The sequence below is a fragment of the Coregonus clupeaformis genome, chromosome 29 (genome assembly GCF_020615455.1).
Source record: "Coregonus clupeaformis isolate EN_2021a chromosome 29, ASM2061545v1, whole genome shotgun sequence".
Classification (NCBI taxonomy): Eukaryota; Metazoa; Chordata; class Actinopteri; order Salmoniformes; family Salmonidae; genus Coregonus; species Coregonus clupeaformis.
In genome coordinates this window covers 9,217,919-9,238,529 of record NC_059220.1, presented here as the reverse complement: position 1 = coordinate 9,238,529, position 20,611 = coordinate 9,217,919, and the positions used below count along the sequence as shown (strand labels likewise).

The window sequence follows — 20,611 nt, the reverse complement described above, 5'->3', positions numbered from 1 at the left end:
TCACTGGAACCAAGGGGCCTAGCCCCTAACCAAAGCTTTACAGTTGGCACTATGCATTGGGGTAGGTAGCGTTCTCCTGGCATGCGCCAAACCCAGGTTTGTCAGTCGGACTGCCAGATGGTGACGCATGATTCATTACTCCAGAGAACGCGTTTCCACTGCTCCAGAGTCGAATGACGGCGAGCTTTACACCACTCCAGCCGACGCTTAGCATTGCGCATCGTGATCTTAGGCTTGTGTGCGGAAGCTCGGCCATGGAAACCCGTTTCATGAAGCTCCCGACGAACAGTTATTGTGCTGACGTTGCTTCCAGAGGCAGTTTGGAACTATTTAGTGAGTGTTGCAACCGAGGACAAATGATTTTTATCAAATAAAATAAAATTTTATTGGTCACATACACATATTTAGCAGATGTTATTGCGGGTGTAGCGAAATGCTTGTGTTCCTAGCTCGAACAGTACAGTAGTATATACGCGCCTCAGCCCTCAGCGGTCCCGTTCTGTGAGCTTGTGTGGCCTACCACTTCTGTTGTTGCTCCTAGACGTTTCCACTTCACAATAACAGCACTTACAGTTGACCGGGACAGCTCTAGCAGGACAGAAATTTGACAAACTGACTTGTTGGGAAGGTGTCATCCTATAATGGTGCCACATTGAAAGTCACTGAGCTCTTCAGTAAGGCCATTTTACTACCAATGTTTGTCTATGGAGATTGCATGGCGGTGTGCTTAATTATGTCAGCAACACGTGTGGCTGAAATAGCCGAATCCACTAATTTGAAGGGGTGTCCACATACTTTTGTGTGTGTATATATAATGTATGTTGTCAGGTTGTTATCAAGGTTCATTTAAGATGTGAGTTTGTCAGTTGGATCTGTTGAGAAATCCATAGGAGAAACCATAGGAGAAAATAACTCTTATGATTTTCTTAGAAATCCAGCCTGTGTTATATCTTAAAGGTCCAATGCAGCCTTTTTTTTCACAATATCAAATCATATCTGGGTAACATTTAAGTACCTTGCTGTGAATGTAAAAAAAAAAAGCTTCTTAGCTAAAATACATTTCCCAAGCACAAATTTTGCTAGGACTGTCTGGGAGTGGGGAGGGGAAAACTGAAATGTAACTCTTATTGGCAGAGTTTTGGAACTCTTTCTTATTGGTCTATTAAATATTACCACATGGTGATGTCACCATGGAAGGCCAAAACTCCCTCCCATCAAAACAGCCTGAAATTTCAGATGGACTTTTCAAACAGTTCTTACACTAAAAGGGCATATCATTATTTTCACAATTTCACAGTGTTATTCCAACCTGATAGTGTGGAAACGTATATAAAACACAGGAAAATCAAGTTTTTGACTGCACTGGGCCTTTTTAAAGTTTTCCTTTCTTTTCTCTCCAGAATAAAGTGACAGTAGCTGAAAAGAAATTGCAGGACATCCAGAGCAGGCTTGACAGTCGGAAAGAAGAGGAGGAGTCCCTGTCAGAGGACTGTCGGAAGATTAAGGAAGAAGTAAAGTCGAAGAACAAAGCTCAGAAAGAGCAGGAGGTAAGGGGCTGGGTTGGGGTCAATCCTATTCCAGGAAGTAAATTGAGGCTTACGTCCCAAATGGCACCCTATTCCCTATGTAGTACACTACTTTTGACCAGGGTCAATAGGGCTCTGTTCAAAAGTAGTGCACTTTATAGGGAATAGGGTGCTGTTTTGGGACGAACCTGAAATGTAAATTTTCCTCGTCAATACCCTTGCATACTGATACTTTTTCTGCATGAGTTTGCAGCACTTTGAAATGTAACACCATTGTCTGAGCTGTATTGTCTGAGCTGTATTGTCTGAGCTGTATTGTCTGAGCTGTATTGTCTGAGCTGTATTGTCTGAGCTGTATTGTCTGAGCTGTATTGTATGCTGTTGTATTGTAGGTGGTGTACTTCCGTGCTGTGAACAAACTGAAGCAATCGGAGAAGGAACAGTCTCTTCTTCGTGAGAGAATTCACAAAGTGAAAAATATGTGAGATTTTTGAGTGATAGTTGGGCATTCAGCGTTAGTCAATGTTTGGTAGAATATACTGTGAAAGAATTAACTGCCAGTGTTGAGGAGTAGGTATTTAACTACGTTTTGCAGTAGCTAGATGGTAGTTAAACAAATTTCAAATCTAGGTAGTGTTTTCAGTAGTTAATAACTTATTTGCCATGTAGTGGTGGTGTAGCTAACCACTGGAACTTTCTTCTAAAAATAACCGAAAATATGGTAGGCATCACATCTTCCGAATTCTGACTTGAAACAGTAATCTGTGCTTTCAGTTTGTGGTCTGACATTTCAGATTTAGATACCAGAATTTATCACCAAGTAGTTTGGATGTAGTGAACTGCTTTTTCAATGTAACTTAAGTAAACTATATTTTTCTTAAGAGTAGCTTTAGCGTAGCTTAACTTCTTCCAGTGTGAAGTAATTGGTTGCTACGTTAACTGTTTTACATTCGGCTTTTGTTGAAATGATCTTTGATGTAACCCTGTAGTGGGAGTCAGAACAAGAAGGCTGAGACCGAGCACACAAAGAGACTGCAGAAAATCTCCAGTCTGAGGATGCAGCTGGAGAAGCATGAGACGCAGTGCACCGCTCTGAATCAGGAGATCAAGGACAGGCAACAGGCTCTGTTCAAAGGGAAGGAGGAGCTGGACAAACTACGGTAATGAAAAACGATGTAGCTCAGTTGGTAGAGCATGGCGTTTGCAACGCCAGGGTTGTGGGTTCGAATCCCACGGGGGGCCAGTATGAAAATGTATGCACTCACTAACTGTAAGTCGCTCTGGATAAGAGCGTCTGCTAAATGACTAAAATGTATTTTCTTTCTCATCCAAGAATGTAGTCTTATCATATTGTACAGCTACAGTATGATAAGATTAGATAAAAACCTGTTATTTTTAAATGATTAAGTCCGATGCATTCCGTTTGCATTCTTCTACAGTATGAAACAAGTACTACAACATACCTACAGACCATTAGCAATTTTAGACGTTAAGACCAAAGGGCCATGGTTCCGGTCTAGAAGCACTGTTTCGACTGCTCCTACAGTTTTTCTTCGGTACTGCAGTTGAACTGACGCCCAGCCCAGAATGACAATTTCCATATACCGGCCACATAGAGAAGTCAGATAATACAATTCCTAATAAGACACTTTAGTCATCAACTTTGTGCACAAAACCTCCATGAATTATTCAAATAATTGTCGCTGAAGCCTTTTTTTTTTTAAATAAATTTTTGCCGAAGATATTAAACATTTTATATTCATCCAATGTCTGCCATGTTTTTGGATGACGTCGTCGCTGCACCCTGTGCACACTGAGTGCTAGTGCGCATGTGATGTTGGTGCGCATAAACCAGATACAACCCGTATATGGACGGTCCATGAATCGGCGTATGCCAACGTGAGTAGATTACCTTGGAAACAACGGTCGGACATCTTGGACGCAGTCTCCAGTTCTTATTATACCTCATTGGTTGAGACTGAGAAGCTTAGTGTTGGAGTAGGGTGTGGCCCGAGGTGACTCACTTATAGGCCTCAGCAAAGTGATCACCACCACTTTCTGCATCAACTGTGACTGACGTGGAATGTTTGTATCAAATGCATCCCATTTGCGCTCACATTCTTCTTTAGTACGAGTACTCAAACTTCTCTAATGCTGATGTATTGATTGAGTGCACTAGGTTGGAAGAGAAGAATATCCAGGTGTTGATGGAAGCCAAACTGAAGAGGAAGAACCAGCTGCTGGCCAGTAGATCCAACAAACTGAAGCGCTTTGGAGATAACATGCCTGACCTGCTAGACACCATAGACAAGGCTTACATCCAAGGACGCTTTACCAAGAAACCTCTTGGCCCTATAGGTCAGTGGTTCTCAAGCTTCTTTGGTTGATGTAGGCCAATCATATAGTGGTCTGCCCGAATGGCATGGTCATGTGCAACAGATCTTTAGGTCCATGTTCTTATGAGTCTTCATAAATACCCCCTGTGGGGAAACCTCAGAAAGATGTTTTTAACATTTAATTAATCTGTTTGTTCATTTTTTTTTTTTTTTTGTCCATTCATCCACCCATCTGCCTACCTACCCACCCATCCATCCATCCATGTTTTCCCCTCAGGGGCATGTATCAACCTGAAGGACCCAGCGTTAGCTATAGCAGTGGAGAGCTGCTTGAGGAGCTTCATGAAGACCTTCTGCTGTGACAACTACAAGGACGAGGCTGTCCTCCAGGACCTGATGTCACGCTACTTCTCTAAAGGCAACAGGCCCCAGATCATCGTAAGCCCCTTCTCTGGCTCCGTCTACAAGGTTCAAGGACGGTGAGACACATTGGCTCCATCTGAAATTGTAACACATTCCCTACATGGCTCTTGTCAAAAGTAGCGCACTATGTAGGGAATAGGGTGCAATTTGGGACACATTTAGTTACAGATATTATTAGAGTGAAACTGTGTGGACTGATGAATAACAAGTCTCATTGTTACCAAATTGTTTTGTTATATGTACATAACAAACTGTGTCTACACTTTTTTTCTTTTTGTCAGTAAAGCTATTTTTATTTTATTTTTTGTGTGTTTCAGAGGAGTCAATCACCCAGACTACCCCTCAGTGCTGGACTCTCTGAGCATAGCCAACCCAGTCATCACAAACTGTCTCATCGATATGAGAGGCATAGAATCGATTCTCATAATCAAGGTTAGTTTCTTCACTGATTTAAGCTCATAGTTGTGGTCAAAAGTTTTGAGAATGACACAAGTATTGGTCTTCACATAGTTTGCTGCTTCAGTGTTTTTAGATATTTTTGTCAGATGTTACTATGGTATACTGAAGTATAATTAGAAGCATTCCATAAGTGTCAAAGGCTTTTATTGACAATTACATTAAGTTTATGCAAATAGTCAATATTTGCTGAGAAGCAACCCCACACATGAATGGTCTCAGGATGCTTTACTTTTGGCATGACACAGGACTGATGGTAGCACTCACCTTATCTTCTCCGGACAAGCTTTTTTCCGGATGCCCCCAAACAATCGGAAAGGGGATTCATCAGAGAAAATGACTTTACCCCAGTCCTCAGCAGTCCAATCCCTGTACCTTTTGCAGAATATCAGTCTCTCCCTGATATTTTTCCTGGAGAGAAGTGGCTTCTTTGCTGCCCTTCTTGACACCAGGCCATCCTCCAAAAGTCTTTGCCTCACTGTGCGTGCAGATGCACTCACACCTGCCTGCTGCCATTCCTGAGCAAGCTCTGCACTGGTGGTGCCCCGATCCTGCAGCTGAATCAACTTTAGGAGACGGTCCTGGCGCTTGCTGGAATTTCATGGGCGTCCTGAAGCCTTCTTCACAACAATTGAACCTCTCTCCTTGAAGTTCTTGATGATCCGATAAATGGTTGATTTAGGTGCAATCTTACTAGCAGCAATATCATTGCCTGTGAAGCACTTTTTGTGCAAAGCAATGATGACGGCACATGTTTCCTTGCAGGTAACCATGGTTAACAGAGGAAGAACAATGATTTCAAGCACCACCCTCCTTTTAAAGCTTCCAGTCTGTTACTCTAACTCAATCAGCATGACAGAGTGATCTCCAGCCTTGTCCTCGTCAACACTCTCACCTGTGTTAACGAGAGAATCACTGACATGTCAGCTGGTCCTTTTGTGGCAGGGCTGAAATGCAGTGGAAATGTTTTTGGTGGATTAAGTTCATTTTCATGGCAAAGAGGGACTTTGCAATTAATTGCAATTCATCTGATCACTCTTAATAACATTCTGGAGTATATGCAAATTGCCATCATAAAAACTGAGGCAGCAGACTTTGTGAAAATATTTGTGTCCTTCTCAAAACTTTTGACCACGACTGTACAGTCCAACAAACTGTTTGTTTGAAGGAGTTTGCATTGAGGCATGATGCTACAAAGGTAAATTGGAAGATCTAAAAATGATAATGTCTGTTTCTAACTGTACCATCATGGAATTGATCAGGCTGTCTTGCATAGAGTGGGAACAGTAGGTAGCTGAAGTTTGAAGATGGTTTTAAGTTAGCAGTAGACTTTGCTGTATGCAGATGTTTCCCCTTCTTCACTGGAGAGTAGGGATGTCCCCGGACAAAAACATCTTGGTCGACCAAGAGTTCTTTCAACCAATCGACTGGTCGAAATTTTTAAACTTGTAATTTTCCATATATAGACACACACTATGTGTTTTGATCAAATCAAGTAGGCTACTGTGCTTGTCTGATGCTTTAAGCACACTGTGATTTTAAATAATTAAGACACACAAATGACTCGAGGGACCCAGAGATCAAGATAGCCTAACCAGAAGAAACAAAACTCTTCCCGACCCACTGCTGGCCTTCGCAGATTCTGCTATTATGCTGACAAAGTTGCCGGTAATAGGCTACACCAGAGGTCTGCAACTTTTTTCATTTGGAGTGCCAATTTATCTTACTATTTCTAACGATCTGCGTGCCAGTTAGGATTTTCATATGCATATTTTCGTGGAACAGTTTAATTTATTTTATAATGAAGTCTTCGTATCTCAAATCATTGTCATGTGATTAATACAAATTATATCTAAATTAAAATTATACAAATCTAAAAGTAACTTCTATTGACATCCTATGTAAAAATGGTCTACATAAAGCCAACAAATAAAAACATTGCAGCCTGCAGGTAGAAAATATCCTGATAAAAATAGATCACATTGGCTACTCATGACCTGTCTTCTAGGAACTTGAAACATTGTATCAACTATCAACTTGGTCCAGCCCAAAGCTTGCTCTAACAAACTTGCAACGTTGGTTAAAATATTCTGGACCCTCAGTATCCCATGCTAGTGAGCTCCGGACAGACTCTGAAATATTTGCGCAAGGGTTAAGAAGTAATCAGGTAGGCCTATTTTATGACTTTTCCACCAGATCAGAGCATGATTCTTTATATTTTTTTAATGCCGAGTGGTTATCGGTAAAGGGAGAGAAATTGAAATATTTTTCTAAAAATACTACGTTGAGGAACTATTGTCATTCTCATTGGATGTAAAAACAGACTTCGTTCACTTGCTGTTTGAGGTGAAGAAAACATTTATTTGAGAAGCTCCACAGCTCATTAGTGGTGGTGAGTTAAGACTATCAGAAATACTATCAGATCCCCAAATTTATAGCCCTACATTTGCGGGCAGGCCAGGTAGCCTAGGCCTACATCTATGCGTAATCAGGTGCGTGTCCTTACTCAACATTGACAGGAGTGCTCCAAACAAAACACAATGAATAAATTGACAACTCATAAATGGAATGAAAAAAACCACAATGTTTCTCACAAGTGTAGCCTAGGTTTTGTGCTCTGCAAACAAGGTGTCAACTACGACAATAAACTGTGAAAGACTAATAATAATATATTGAATGCATTAACAGAAATTACGGTAACCAAACAAACGTTGTAGGTTAGAAATGATGAGAATTAAGGGTAAATGTACTACTGGTGATACTGGTGTGCCTCCCCCGCGGCCTCCGCAATGGATTAGTCCACTGAGACAGGCATCAATCAAGACATGCCAGTAACTGACTAAAACATCCTTGGTCGACCAACAGCCTATCGACAAAACCGTCGACTAAATGAGTCAGCCCTACTCGAGAGGATGATTAAAGTTCTCAGCTACCAATGTTTCTCTCCCGGTTGTGATTGCAGGAGAAGGATGCAGCCAGGAGGGTGATGCAACAAGGCCGACCCCCGAGGAACTGCCGTGAGGCCTTCACTGTGGAGGGAGACCAGGTTTACCCCAACCGGTACTACACTCCAGACTTCAGCATGGCCAAATACCTCGGGGGAGATCTGGAAACAGAAATTCGGCAAGTACCTATTTTGTTGATCTGGACTCTATTTAAGTCATTTAGATATGTTCTAAATGTATTTTGGTTGTTGTAGTGTGCTCTTATAAAGGACCTTGCTCCGAAACCCGTCAGCACTACATATTTATTTAACCTTTATTTAACCAGGAAGTACCAGATTAAGATCACATTATTGGTCAATTGCACACGAGGTCCAACATAAATCTGACTTCCGCTATTAACCCATCCCCTCCGAAAGACAAACACACAAATATATATATATATATACATACATACATACATACATACATACATACATACATACATACATACATACATACATACATACATACATACATACATACATACAGTGGGGAAAAAAGTATTTAGTCAGCCACCAATTGTGCAAGTTCTCCCACTTAAAAAGATGAGAGAAGCCTGTAATTTTCATCATAGGTACACGTCAACTATGACAGACAAAATGAGAGAGAAAAATTCCAGAAAATCACATTGTAGGATTTTTTATGAATTTATTTGCAAATGATGGTGGAAAATAAGTATTTGGTCACCTACAAACAAGCAAGATTTCTGGCTCTCACAGACCTGTAACTTCTTCTTTAAGAGGCTCCTCTGTCCTCCACTCGTTACCTGTATTAATGGCACCTGTTTGAACTTGTTATCAGTATAAAAGACACCTGTCCACAACCTCAAACAGTCACACTCCAAACTCCACTATGGCCAAGACCAAAGAGCTGTCAAAGGACACCAGAAACATTTCAAGGTCCTGGAGTGGCCTAGCCAGTCTCCAGATCTCAACCCCATAGAAAATCTTTGGGGGGAGTTGAAAGTCTGTGTTGCCCACCGACAGCCCCAAAACATCACTGCTCTAGAGGAGATCTGCATGGAGGAATGGGCCAAAATACCAGCAACAGTGTGTGAAAACCTTGTGAAGACTTACAGAAAACGTTTGACTTGTGTCATTGCCAACAAAGGGTATATCATAAAGTATTGAGAAACTTTTGTTATTGACCAAATACTTATTTTCCACCATAATTTGCAAATAAATTCATAAAAAATCCTACAATGTGATTTTCTGGATTTTTTTCTTCTCATTTTGTCTGTCATAGTTGACGTGTACCTATGATGAAAATTACAGGCCTCTCATCTTTTTAAGTGGGAGAACTTGCACAATTGGTGGCTGACAATACTTTTTTCCCCCACTGTATGTATGTATGTGTGTGTGTGTGTGTGTGTGTATATATATATATATATATATATATATACACACACACACACACACACACACACACACACACACAGTGGGGAGAACAAGTATTTGATACACTGCCGATTTCACAAAGCATGTAGAGGTCTGTAATTTTTATCATAGGTACACTTCAACTGTGAGAGATGGAATCTAAAACAAAAATCCAGAAAATCACATTGTATGATTTTTAAGTAATTAATTTGCATTTTATTGCATGACATAAGTATTTGATACATCAGAAAAGCAGAACTTAATATTTGGTACAGAAACCTTTGTTTGCAATTACAGAGATCATACGTTTCCTGTAGGTCTTGACCAGGTTTGCACACACTGCAGCAGGGATTTTGGCCCACTCCTCCATACAGACCTTCTCCAGATCCTTCAGGTTTCGGGGCTGTCGCTGGGCAATACGGACTTTCAGCTCCCTCCAAAGATTTTCTATTGGGTTCAGGTCTGGAGACTGGCTAGGCCACTCCAGGACCTTGAGATGCTTCTTACGGAGCCACTCCTTAGTTGCCCTGGCTGTGTGTTTCGGTCGTTGTCATGCTGGAAGACCCAGCCACGACCCATCTTCAATGCTCTTACTGAAGGAAGGAGGTTGTTGGCCAAGATCTCGCGATACATGGCCCCATCCATCCTCCCCTCAATACGGTGCAGTCGTCCTGTCCCCTTTGCAGAAAAGCATCCCCAAAGAATGATGTTTCCACCTCCATGCTTCACGGTTGGGATGGGGTTCTTGGGGTTGTACTCATCCTTCTTCTTCCTCCAAACACGGCGAGTGGAGTTTAGACCAAAAAGCTATATTTTTGTCTCATCAGATCACATGACCTTCTCCCATTCCTCCTCTGGATCATCCAGATGGTCATTGGCAAACTTCAGACGGGCCTGGACATGCGCTGGCTTGAGCAGGGGGACCTTGCGTGCGCTGCAGGATTTTAATCAATGACGGCGTAGTGTGTTACTAATGGTTTTCTTTGAGACTGTGGTCCCAGCTCTCTTCAGGTCATTGACCAGGTCCTGCCGTGTAGTTCTGGGCTGATCCCTCACCTTTCTCATGATCATTGATGCCCCAAGAGGTGAGATCTTGCATGGAGCCCCAGACCGAGGGTGATTGACCGTCATCTTGAACTTCTTCCATTTTCTAATAATTGCGCCAACAGTTGTTGCCTTCTCACCAAGCTGCTTGCCTATTGTCCTGTAGCCCATCCCAGCCTTGTGCAGGTCTACAATTGTATCCCTGATGTCCTTACACAGCTCTCTGGTCTTGGCCATTGTGGAGAGGTTGGAGTCTGTTTGATTGAGTGTGTGGACAGGTGTATTTTATACAGGTAACAAGTTCAAACAGGTGCAGTTAATACAGGTAATGAGTGGAGAACAGGAGGGCTTCTTAAAGAAAAACTAACAGGTCTGTGAGAGCCGGAATTCTTACTGGTTGGTAGGTGATCAAATACTTATGTCATGCAATAAAATGCAAATTAATTACTTAAAAATCATACAATGTGATTTTCTGGATTTTTGTTTTAGATTCCGTCTCTCACAGTTGAAGTGTACCTATGATAAAAATTACAGACCTCCTACATGCTTTGTAAGTAGGAAAACATGCAAAATCGGCAGTGTATCAAATACTTGTTCTCCCCACTGTATATTGAAGACACACCCTATGTGTTTGAATAAAACCAACTACATATGCACTGAGCTTGTCTGATGCGTTAAGCACACTGTTTGATTAAATAATTAAGACACACAAAGGACTCAAGGAAGAGCCCGATGGTGACACTGTGTTATTCACAGCGAGTGCCTGTGTGACTGGTGCATGTTGTCTTCCTCTCTACTGCAGCCAAAAGACACCACAGCACAGCAAGTGTTTATTGCGCTGTGTGTGCTGAAGCTGCAACATTTCAGCCATGTGGTTTACTGACTTGAAAAGGTCTGTTACCGTTTAGGAAAAACATACCCTGAACCCTTGCTCTCTCTTTACGTGAATCATGTAAGCGTCACATTCCTGTGATCAATAACAGTTGTTGTTAGATTACAATATTTTTGTTAAATCCCGACCATTTGGAACAGTGTAAACAACATTAAATAACGGGGAAAAGATGTATAAAGGCTTTATTACAGCAGACTAAAAACAGTTTAGCTGTTTATTATTTGTTTAGGCTCATTATTCAAAGCTCCGTTTTGTTAGTTAATTTTAAAACTAAAATGCTTGATTGCATTTCAAAAGCATGAATGTCTCCTATGCTGTGTGATGGCATGAATTAATATTTGATTGATGGAGTGTTTGATACAGTAGCCTATATATTGAATTATAGGCCTAAGTAAGTTATGGTATTAAGACTAAACAGGATGTGCTCTTAGGCTTACAGCTAGATGGTGGTTATACAAGGCTACTCTACAAAGCCTACTAATGATAACGACATTACTTATTATTATAATGATCATAATAATAACAATAAGAAGGAGATCTAGAGAAAGTAGGGTATAGGAGCGAGAGCTGTGTGCATACTATGTGTGACAAACAGGTGCTGTTAGATTACAAGATAATTTTTCTGCCTGTTTGGAACAGTGTAAACAACACTAAATACATTAATAAGTAATACCAGTCTGTTCTAACGAAAACAAATTGTAAAACCTTTATTACAGCATAGAAAAGATGGAAAAACAGCAGAATCTGTGAAATTGCTTTATCCGACATTTTGCCGTTGCATGAGGCTTCATGGTCACGGAATCAGTAGGCTATTAAACAAACACTCAAACAGGCAACAGAAGCAGCATCTGTCTTATTTCTGTAGATATATATGGATGATTTATAAAGCCAGGTACATTGAACAGTTAGGCTATTGATTATAGAACTAATTAAGTTGGGGTTTCCTCTCCTCAATTTTCTTAGACAATTAGGCTGAGGCAAGGGATGTTTCCTCGTCTGTGCTGCTGCTGCCTCCGCCACATTGTTCTCAATCCCAATATACTGGTTAATTTTGCTATTATGCACATATAAACATAGGGAAAGGCGCCAATTCTACGGTGCACTGAAGATTATGTTTCAGAACCGTGGACAGTGACCATATACAACGCGGGAGAAAGCGCATTTGGTATAAAATTATATTAGATTTATTAGTGTTCCACCATTATTTTTACATAATATAACCATATGCCATTTCAGTATCACATGTCTTAGAGTGATGGACTGTGCCGTCCTCGTGGCCTCCACAATGGATCAGTCCACTGAGACAGGCACCAATCAGACAGGTGCCTTGGGCACCATGTAAAAACAAAAACTAATTGTGACTGCTCGACTAAAGACATTTCGTTCAAACAACAGCCTATCGACCAAACAATCGACCAGTCGACTAAATGGGGTCAGCCCTAATATATACATATACAGGGTCAGGAGAGTTATGGGGGGCTGCCACACTGGGTGCCCGGGGGAACAGTTGTTTTCAGGTGGTTAAGTGCCTTGCTCAAGGGCACAATAGCAGGCAATGGCATCACAGATTTGATACCAGCAACCTTCCGGTTGCCAGCTCACTTTCCACCCCCAGATTTTTCAAGCGGACCCGGGATTCGAACTGGCAACCCTCCGGTTGCTGGCTCGCCTCTTAAACCTGCCCCCTTCATCCCATGAGATGATACTGTCCTTCAGCATTGTATTGATTTGTAGTTTTATTGTTCTTTGTCATTGCTCAGCATGGTGGAGTCAGAGCTGGAGAACTACAAGGCCCAGCTCTCCCGGTTTCAGCTTCACCTGAGCTCAGTCAATGAGGACATCCAGCGCATGGAGGCCAAACTACACAGCACAATCATGACTCTGAAAAAGACTCTGGTAATGTGTTGAACTGTGTTATAATGTGTCTGTCCCTGCTGTGTTTTCTTCCCGAATTGTTCATTTGAATAGGGACATATGCAACTAAAACATTGACACATTGAACTGACAACAGTCCGATGCATTGTACCATCACTACTCTGAAAAAGACTGGTGGTGTTGTGGCCGTAAGCATGCTCATCACAAGTGTAATGCAATGCAAGCTGTAGATGAATCTGAAAGATATTGACAAATGTCCTGTATATTAATGCAGGGTGCGATCTGTTGTTGAGCATGTTACACCTCTATGTAACGTAGGACATGAATGCTGTTTAACAGTCTACCTGTATATTTGAATGCAGGCCACAGTGAATCAGGTCAAGGCCGGTGTGACAGAGCTGGAGAATGTTGAGGAGGAACAGACTGATGACATCAACACTTTGGTAAAATATATAACTTTATTTATCCATGATTCCAAATGATGCCATGATTTCCCGTAGAGATGATCGATGACTGATGTTGGTTTGTTTGATTTTTGAAGTGTTAAATGTTTAAATTAAATGCACAGTGTTAACTTCATCAAATGCTACAGGAAGAAGTGGCTCAAGAGAACCAGCAGAGAATCGACGCTGAGAAGAAAACTGTGGAGGAAGCAAAGCAGGAGTTGGTGGAGCGTGAGAAAAATACCAAGGACGTTGATTGCCAGTATGTTGACGTGAGGAACAGGATAGAACAGCTGGCTGAAGAGACAGAGCCACTGAAGGTAAACAAACATGTTTGGCGTGCCTGATGCTGTAAATATGAAAGCAGTTAATAAAATATGCCACTTGGCAGACACTTTTATCCAAAACAACTTACAGTAGAGGGGGTTTGGTACAATGACTACATGTTTTGTATGTGATCCCTGTGGGAATTGAACCCGTGACCTTGCATGGCATTGCCGCTACCATCCTCTTACCAACTGAGGCACACGATACCTGGCTGATCATTACAAAAACAGCAATAAAATACAAATGTTCTTGCTTTTATAGTTTAAATGGTCCTTAATGAAATGGGAGTTATCTGATACACATTAAACTGTTTGTGATGACGTTGTGCTTTGTGTGTTCTTGTTGTGTTCTTGACTTACCAGGAGGAACAGGGAAAGGCTGAGGTACAGTGCAGTAAATTGGATCGAAGCCTGAAGATCTTCGAGAAGAAACTCAAGGATCATCAGGACAACATACAGGCTATGAGAAGTGATCTGGCTCTGAAAGAAGAGGTGGTCACGGTAAGCGATAATGTTTGTCCCAATGTTAGAATCAACCCTAGTGCTGAGCGATTAACCGTAAAAAAAATGTGTTTGTTTGTTTTTAAACAACTAATTAACCGACGTCGGTTCAATTATTTGAATTCCATTTAGTATATATATTTTTTCTGTGAGCTCAATGCACACATTGCACAGTTACTCTTGAGATAAATCAGATCCAGCTGAATTGTGCGATGTAGTAGGGAGTTGTAGTTTCCAACAGTCCAATATTCTACATAGTTTAGTACATAAAACCTGGTAATTAACTACAATGACCATAATCCATTGCGCATCTACTTGTCTGGTCTGTTTATTTTATGCCTGCAATGGATGAGGCAGAAGTATGCGTGATCGTAAGGGGATATAGAGAGCAGCTGTTGCTTCGTGAGGTTTCTCTACCTGAAAATACTTGATCTAAGTGATTGATAGTTGATATTCAGCAGTCATAAAAGTATGCCTTATTTACTTTGAAGAACTACAAAATAGTGATTTGTCAGAGAGGATAAGCAGCAGCTCTATAGAGATGATGACTTGGAATGAAATAAGTCATCAAATAAAACAAATGTAGCCTAATGTACACAACAACTGAAATATTTTATTAAATTAATGTGAATAAATGATGGTTAATAAGTGATAAGTGATAAATGTAATTATTATAATAAAACATTTTTATTTAACCTTTTATTTAACTAGGCAAGTCAGTTAAGAACAAATTCTTATTTACAATGACGGCCTACCCCGGCCAAACCCTCCCCTAACCCGGACGACGCTGGGCCAGTTGTGCGCCGCCCTATGGGACTCCCGATCACGGCCGGTTGTGATACAGCCCGGGATCGGACGCCTCTAGCACTGCGATGCAGTGTCTTAGACCGCTGCGCCACTCAGGATCCCCTAAAAATGGCAGTTGTTAATCTGTTGTTTATAAACTGTTGACAGGAATTTGTGGCCAAAGCCAAAGAGATCAGCCCAGAGCGCCAACAGATAGATCGCAGCGCCAGGAGTATTGATGTGGAGATCACGAGGTTACGGAGGAACATCAGCGTTCAGGAGAGTAGCCATGGAGACCATGAGCAGGTGGTCAGGTAGGGTACTGCATCAGTACATATCCAAATGGCATGGATATTTCATAAAACATTGCTCATTTAACTGTCTGTCGTCTTGTAATGTTTAATCTCTCGTGGACAGACTAGGTAAACACCAAATTACACATTATTTTAGTTCTGAGTTAACTGAGATTATGTGATGTTAGAAGACAAGAATTGTGTGTACATTTCTGCCTGCTCCCACATGCTGTACCTACTGTGTCAAGGCATTTTGAAAATGTAACTTTTCCAGGCCAGTACTGTACATTCATTTAGTATATATCTTTGTCTCCTCACCAGAGAGTATGCAGAGGCCCTGGCTAACTACAGGGACAAATCCAACCAAGTGAGAGATCTGAAGAAGTTCATAGATCGTCTTGACAACATCATGTCCGACAGGCAGACCCGGTACAAAATAATGCGCAGGTAATTCCTGATCATTTTACGCATTTCATTAAGGACAATCCCACCTTGAAAATGCTCATGACTGTTGTTATTTATTTAAACCATTCTAAAGCCCAAAAATAATACTATATGGCTGGTTTCCCAGATACAGATTAAGACTAACCCTGTACAAATGGATGATCTCCATTGAGCATGCTTTTTAGCCCACGACTGGCTCTTTTAGTCCACAACTCGCTCTATGAATACAGATTTTTCGAATACTGTATATTTAATTTAATATTCCCCCACTCTTTATTTTTATGTACCTAGGTCCCTCTCTGTGAGATGCAAGTTGTACTTTAATAATTTCCTGATAAAGATGAATTGCTGTGGGTCCATGATGTTTGACCACAACAGTGAGACACTCTCCATCTCGGTATGTGTGCTAATCCTCAGTTTTCAAATGGCCTCCGTAGCATTTTACATTTTAAAAAAGTGTCTGTATTCGTCAGAATCAATTTGACAAATATATATTTTTAATCATAATTGTTCAGTTCATTTATTTAGCCTTTTACAGGAATGTGTCTGGCATTCAAGAGGACTGAGTTTAAGACAACATTAAACCGTCAGTATTTACAGACAACAGGACACACATGACAACAACCACATGAAACAGATGGCGCTAGTCACTCCGCCTCGGTTTGTCCTGTTGTCTGTCTGTCTGTTCTCTCTGTAACCTCCTGGGCTTGTGTGTACAGGTGAAGCCGCCAGGCCGCGAGAACGACAGTATGAGTGACATGCGCTCTCTGTCTGGAGGAGAGAGATCCTTCTCTACAGTGTGTTTCATCCTCTCCCTCTGGGAGATCACTGAGTCCCCCTTCAGGTGCCTGGACGAGTTCGACGTCTACATGGTAAGACAGGCCTATAAGCATGCTTGTTATTTACACAGCTGGATTCACATAGTTTCTAAAATAGTATTTAATCAAAGTTCAAGTTACTAACGCTCATCTCCAATACCTTAGTTTGAGCTGATGAGAAATGTTGAAATCCTTGAAGTTTACAACTTCTATGACTAATTTAAAGGCCCAATGCAGCCATTTTTATATCAGTATGAAATCATTTCTGGGTAATCACTAAGTACCTTACTGTAATAGACTGAACCAAAATCTAAATGCAACATGCAAAAATTTGAAAAGATTTTACTGCGTTACAGTTCATATAAGGAAATCAGTCAATTGAAATGAATTCATTAGGCCCTAATCCGATTTCACATGACAGGGAATACAGATATGCATCTGTTGGTCACAGATACCTTTAAAAAAAAAAAAAGTTACGGACGTGGATCAGAAAACCAGTCAGTATCTGGTGGATCCACCATTTGTCTCATGCAGCGTGACACATCTCCTTCGCATAGTGTTGATCAGGTTGTTGATTGTGGAATGTTGTCCCAATCCTCTTCAATGGCTGCGCCATCTGCCCGGTACAGTTGAAGCTGGGATTCATCCGTGAAGAGCACACTTCTCCAGCGTGCCAGTGGCCATCGAAGGTGAACATTTGCCCATTTGAAGCCAGTTACGACACTGAGCAGCAGTCAGGTCAAGACCCTGGTGAGGACGACGAGCACGCAGATCAGCTTCCCTGAGACTGTTTCTGACAGTTTGTGCAGAAATTATTTGGTTGTACAAACCCACAGTTTCATCAGCTGTCATCGTGGCTGGTCTCAGACGATCCCACAGGTGAAGAAGCCGGATGTGGAGTTCCTGGGCTGGGGTGGTTACATGTGGTCTGCAGTTGTGAGGCCGGTTGGTCGTACTGCCAAATGCTCTAAAACGATGTTGGAGGTGGCTTAGAAATTCTATGGCAACAGTTCTGGTGGGCATTCCTGCAGTCAGCATGCCAAATTTGTTTACATCCCTGTTAGTTAGCATTTCTTCTTTGCCAAGATAATCCATCTACATGACAGGTGTGGCATATCAAGAAGCTGATTAAACAGCATGGTCATTGCACGAGTGCACCTTGTGCTGGGAACAATAAAATGCCATTCTAAAATGTGCAGTTTTGTCGCACAACACAATGCCACAGATGTCTCAACTTTTGAGGGAGCGTGCAATTGGCAAGCTCACTGAAGGAATGACCACCAGAGCTGTTGCCAGAGAATTCAATGTTAATTTCTCTTTCATAAGCTGCCTCCAACGTTGTTTCAGAGAATTTGGCAGTATGTCCAACCAACCGCAGACCATGTCTATGGCGTTGTGTGGGCAAGCGGTTTGCTGATGTCAACGTTGTGAACAGAGTGCCACATAGGGTTATGGTATGCGCAGGCATAAGCTACGGACAACAAGCACAATTGCATTTTATTGATAACAATTTCAATGCACAAAAATACCGTGCAGTGGGGAAAAAAAGTATTTAGTCAGCCACCAATTGTGCAAGTTCTCCCACTTAAAAAGATGAGAGGCCTGTAATTTTCATCATAGGTACACGTCAACTATGACAGACAAATTGAGAAGAAAAAATTCCAGAAAATCACATTGTAGGATTTTTTATGAATTTATTTGCAAATTATGGTGGAAAATAAGTATTTGGTCAATAACAAAAGTTTCTCAATACTTTGTTATATACCCTTTGTTGGCAATGACACAGGTCAAACGTTTTCTGTAAGTCTTCACAAGGTTTTCACACACTGTTGCTGGTATTTTGGCCCATTCCTCCATGCAGATCTCCTCTAGACCAGTGATGTTTTGGGGCTGTCGCTGGGCAACACGGACTTTCAACTCCCTCCAAAGATTTTCTATGGGGTTGAGATCTGGAGACTGGCTAGGCCACTCCAGGACCTTGAAATGCTTCTTACGAAGCCACTCCTTCGTTGCCCGGGCGGTGTGTTTGGGATCGTTGTCATGCTGAAAGACCCAGCCACGTTTCATCTTCAATGCCCTTGCTGATGGAAGGAGGTTTTCACTCAAAATCTCACGATACATGGCCCCATTCATTCTTTCCTTTACACGGATCAGTCGTCCTGGTCCCTTTGCAGAAAAACAGCCCCAAAGCATGATGTTTCCACCCACATGCTTCACAGTAAGTATGGTGTTCTTTGGATGCAACTCAGCATTCTTTGTCCTCCAAACACGACAAGTTGAGTTTTTACCAAAAAGTTCTATTTTGGTTTCATCTGACCATATGACATTCTCCCAATCCTCTTCTGGATCATCCAAATGCACTCTAGCAAACTTCAGACTGGCCTGGACATGTACTGGCTTAAGCAGGGGGACACGTCTGGCACTGCAGGATTTGAGTCCCTGGCGGCGTAGTGTGTTACTGATGGTAGGCTTTGTTACTTTGGTCCCAGCTCTCTGCAGGTCATTCACTAGGTCCCCCCGTGTGGTTCTGCGATTTTTGCTCACCGTTCTTGTGATCATTTTGACCCCACGGGGTGAGATCTTGCGTGGAGCCCCAGATCGAGGGAGATTATCAGTGGTCTTGTATGTCTTCCATTTCCTAATAATTGCTCCCACAGTTGATTTCTTCAAACCAAGCTGCTTACCTATTGCAGATTCAGTCTTCCCAGCCTGGTGCAGGTCTACAATTTTGTTTCTGGTGTCCTTTGACAGCTCTTTGGTCTTGGCCATAGTGGAGTTTGGAGTGTGACTGTTTGAGGTTGTGGACAGGTGTCTTTTATACTGATAACAAGTTCAAACAGGTGCCATTAATACAGGTAACGAGTGGAGGACAGAGGAGCCTCTTAAAGAAGAAGTTACAGGTCTGTGAGAGCCAGAAATCTTGCTTGTTTGTAGGTGACCAAATACTTATTTTCCACCATAATTTGCAAATAAATTCATAAAAAATCCTACAATGTGATTTTCTGGAAAAAATATTCTCAATTTGTCTGTCATAGTTGACGTGTACCTATGATGAAAATTACAGGCCTCTCATCTTTTTAAGTGGGAGAACTTGCACAATTGGTGGCTGACTAAATACTTTTTTTTCCCCACTGTACATTTACATGACCAAAAGTATGTGAACACCTGCTCGTCGAACGTCTCATTCCAAAATCATGGGCAATAATTTGGAGTTTGTCCCCCCTTTGCTGCTATAACGGCCTCCACTCTTCTGGGAAGGCTTTCCACTAGATGTTGGAACATTGCTGCGAAGAATTGCTTCCATTCAGCCACAAGAGCATTAGTGAGGTCGGGCACTGATGTTGGGCGATTAGGCCTGGCTCGTAGTCTGAGTTCCAATTCATCCCAAAGGTGTTCGATGGGGTTGAGGTCAGGGCTCTGTGCAGGCCAATCAAGTTCTTCCACATCGATCTCGACTAACCATTTCTGTATGGACCTCGCTTTGTGCAGTTGGGGGCATTGTCATGCAGAAACAGGAAAGGGCCTTCCCCAAACTGTTCCCACAAAGATGGAAGCACAGAATCCTCTAGAAGGTCATTGTATGCTGTAGCGTTAAGATTTCCCTTCACTGGAACTGAGGCCTAGCCCGAACCATGAAAAACAGCACCAGAACATTATTCCTCCTCCACCAAACTTTACAGTTGGCACTATGCATTGGGGAAGGTAGCGTTCTCCTGGCATGCGCCAAACCCATATTTGTCGGTCGGACTGCCAGATGGTGAAGCTTGGTTCTTCACTCCAGGGAACACTGCTCCAGAGTCCAATGGCGGCGAGCTTTACACCACTCCAGCCGACGCTTGGCATTGCGCATGGTGATTTTAGGCTTGTGTGTGGCTGCTCGGCCATGGAAACCCATTTCATGAAGCTCCTGACAAACAGTTATTGTGCTGACGTTGCTTCCAGAGGCAGTTTGGAACTCGGTAGTGAGACAATTCTTTTCAGCGGTCCCGTTCTGTGAGCTTGTGTGGCCAACCACTTCACAACTTAGCTGTTGCTCCTAGACGTTTCCACTTCACAATAACAGCGCTTGACCGGGGCAGCTCTAGCAG

General features: G+C 42.0%; 1 protein-coding gene across 1 annotated transcript in view; it reads left to right on the top strand.

Moving 5' to 3' along the window:
• The window catches only part of smc6 (structural maintenance of chromosomes 6), a 31,966-nt gene that overhangs the window by 7,793 nt on the left and 3,562 nt on the right, over positions 1-20,611 (top strand). Inside the window, exons 11-25 of the mRNA XM_045209103.1 lie at positions 1,401-1,547; positions 1,919-2,007; positions 2,516-2,686; positions 3,706-3,884; positions 4,140-4,341; positions 4,603-4,717; positions 7,704-7,864; positions 12,798-12,933; positions 13,275-13,355; positions 13,505-13,675; positions 14,045-14,182; positions 15,137-15,282; positions 15,583-15,708; positions 15,997-16,102; positions 16,425-16,577. Coding sequence (XP_045065038.1) covers positions 1,401-1,547; positions 1,919-2,007; positions 2,516-2,686; positions 3,706-3,884; positions 4,140-4,341; positions 4,603-4,717; positions 7,704-7,864; positions 12,798-12,933; positions 13,275-13,355; positions 13,505-13,675; positions 14,045-14,182; positions 15,137-15,282; positions 15,583-15,708; positions 15,997-16,102; positions 16,425-16,577 — 2,121 coding nt within the window. The remainder of the gene's footprint in view (positions 1-1,400; positions 1,548-1,918; positions 2,008-2,515; positions 2,687-3,705; positions 3,885-4,139; positions 4,342-4,602; positions 4,718-7,703; positions 7,865-12,797; positions 12,934-13,274; positions 13,356-13,504; positions 13,676-14,044; positions 14,183-15,136; positions 15,283-15,582; positions 15,709-15,996; positions 16,103-16,424; positions 16,578-20,611) is intronic.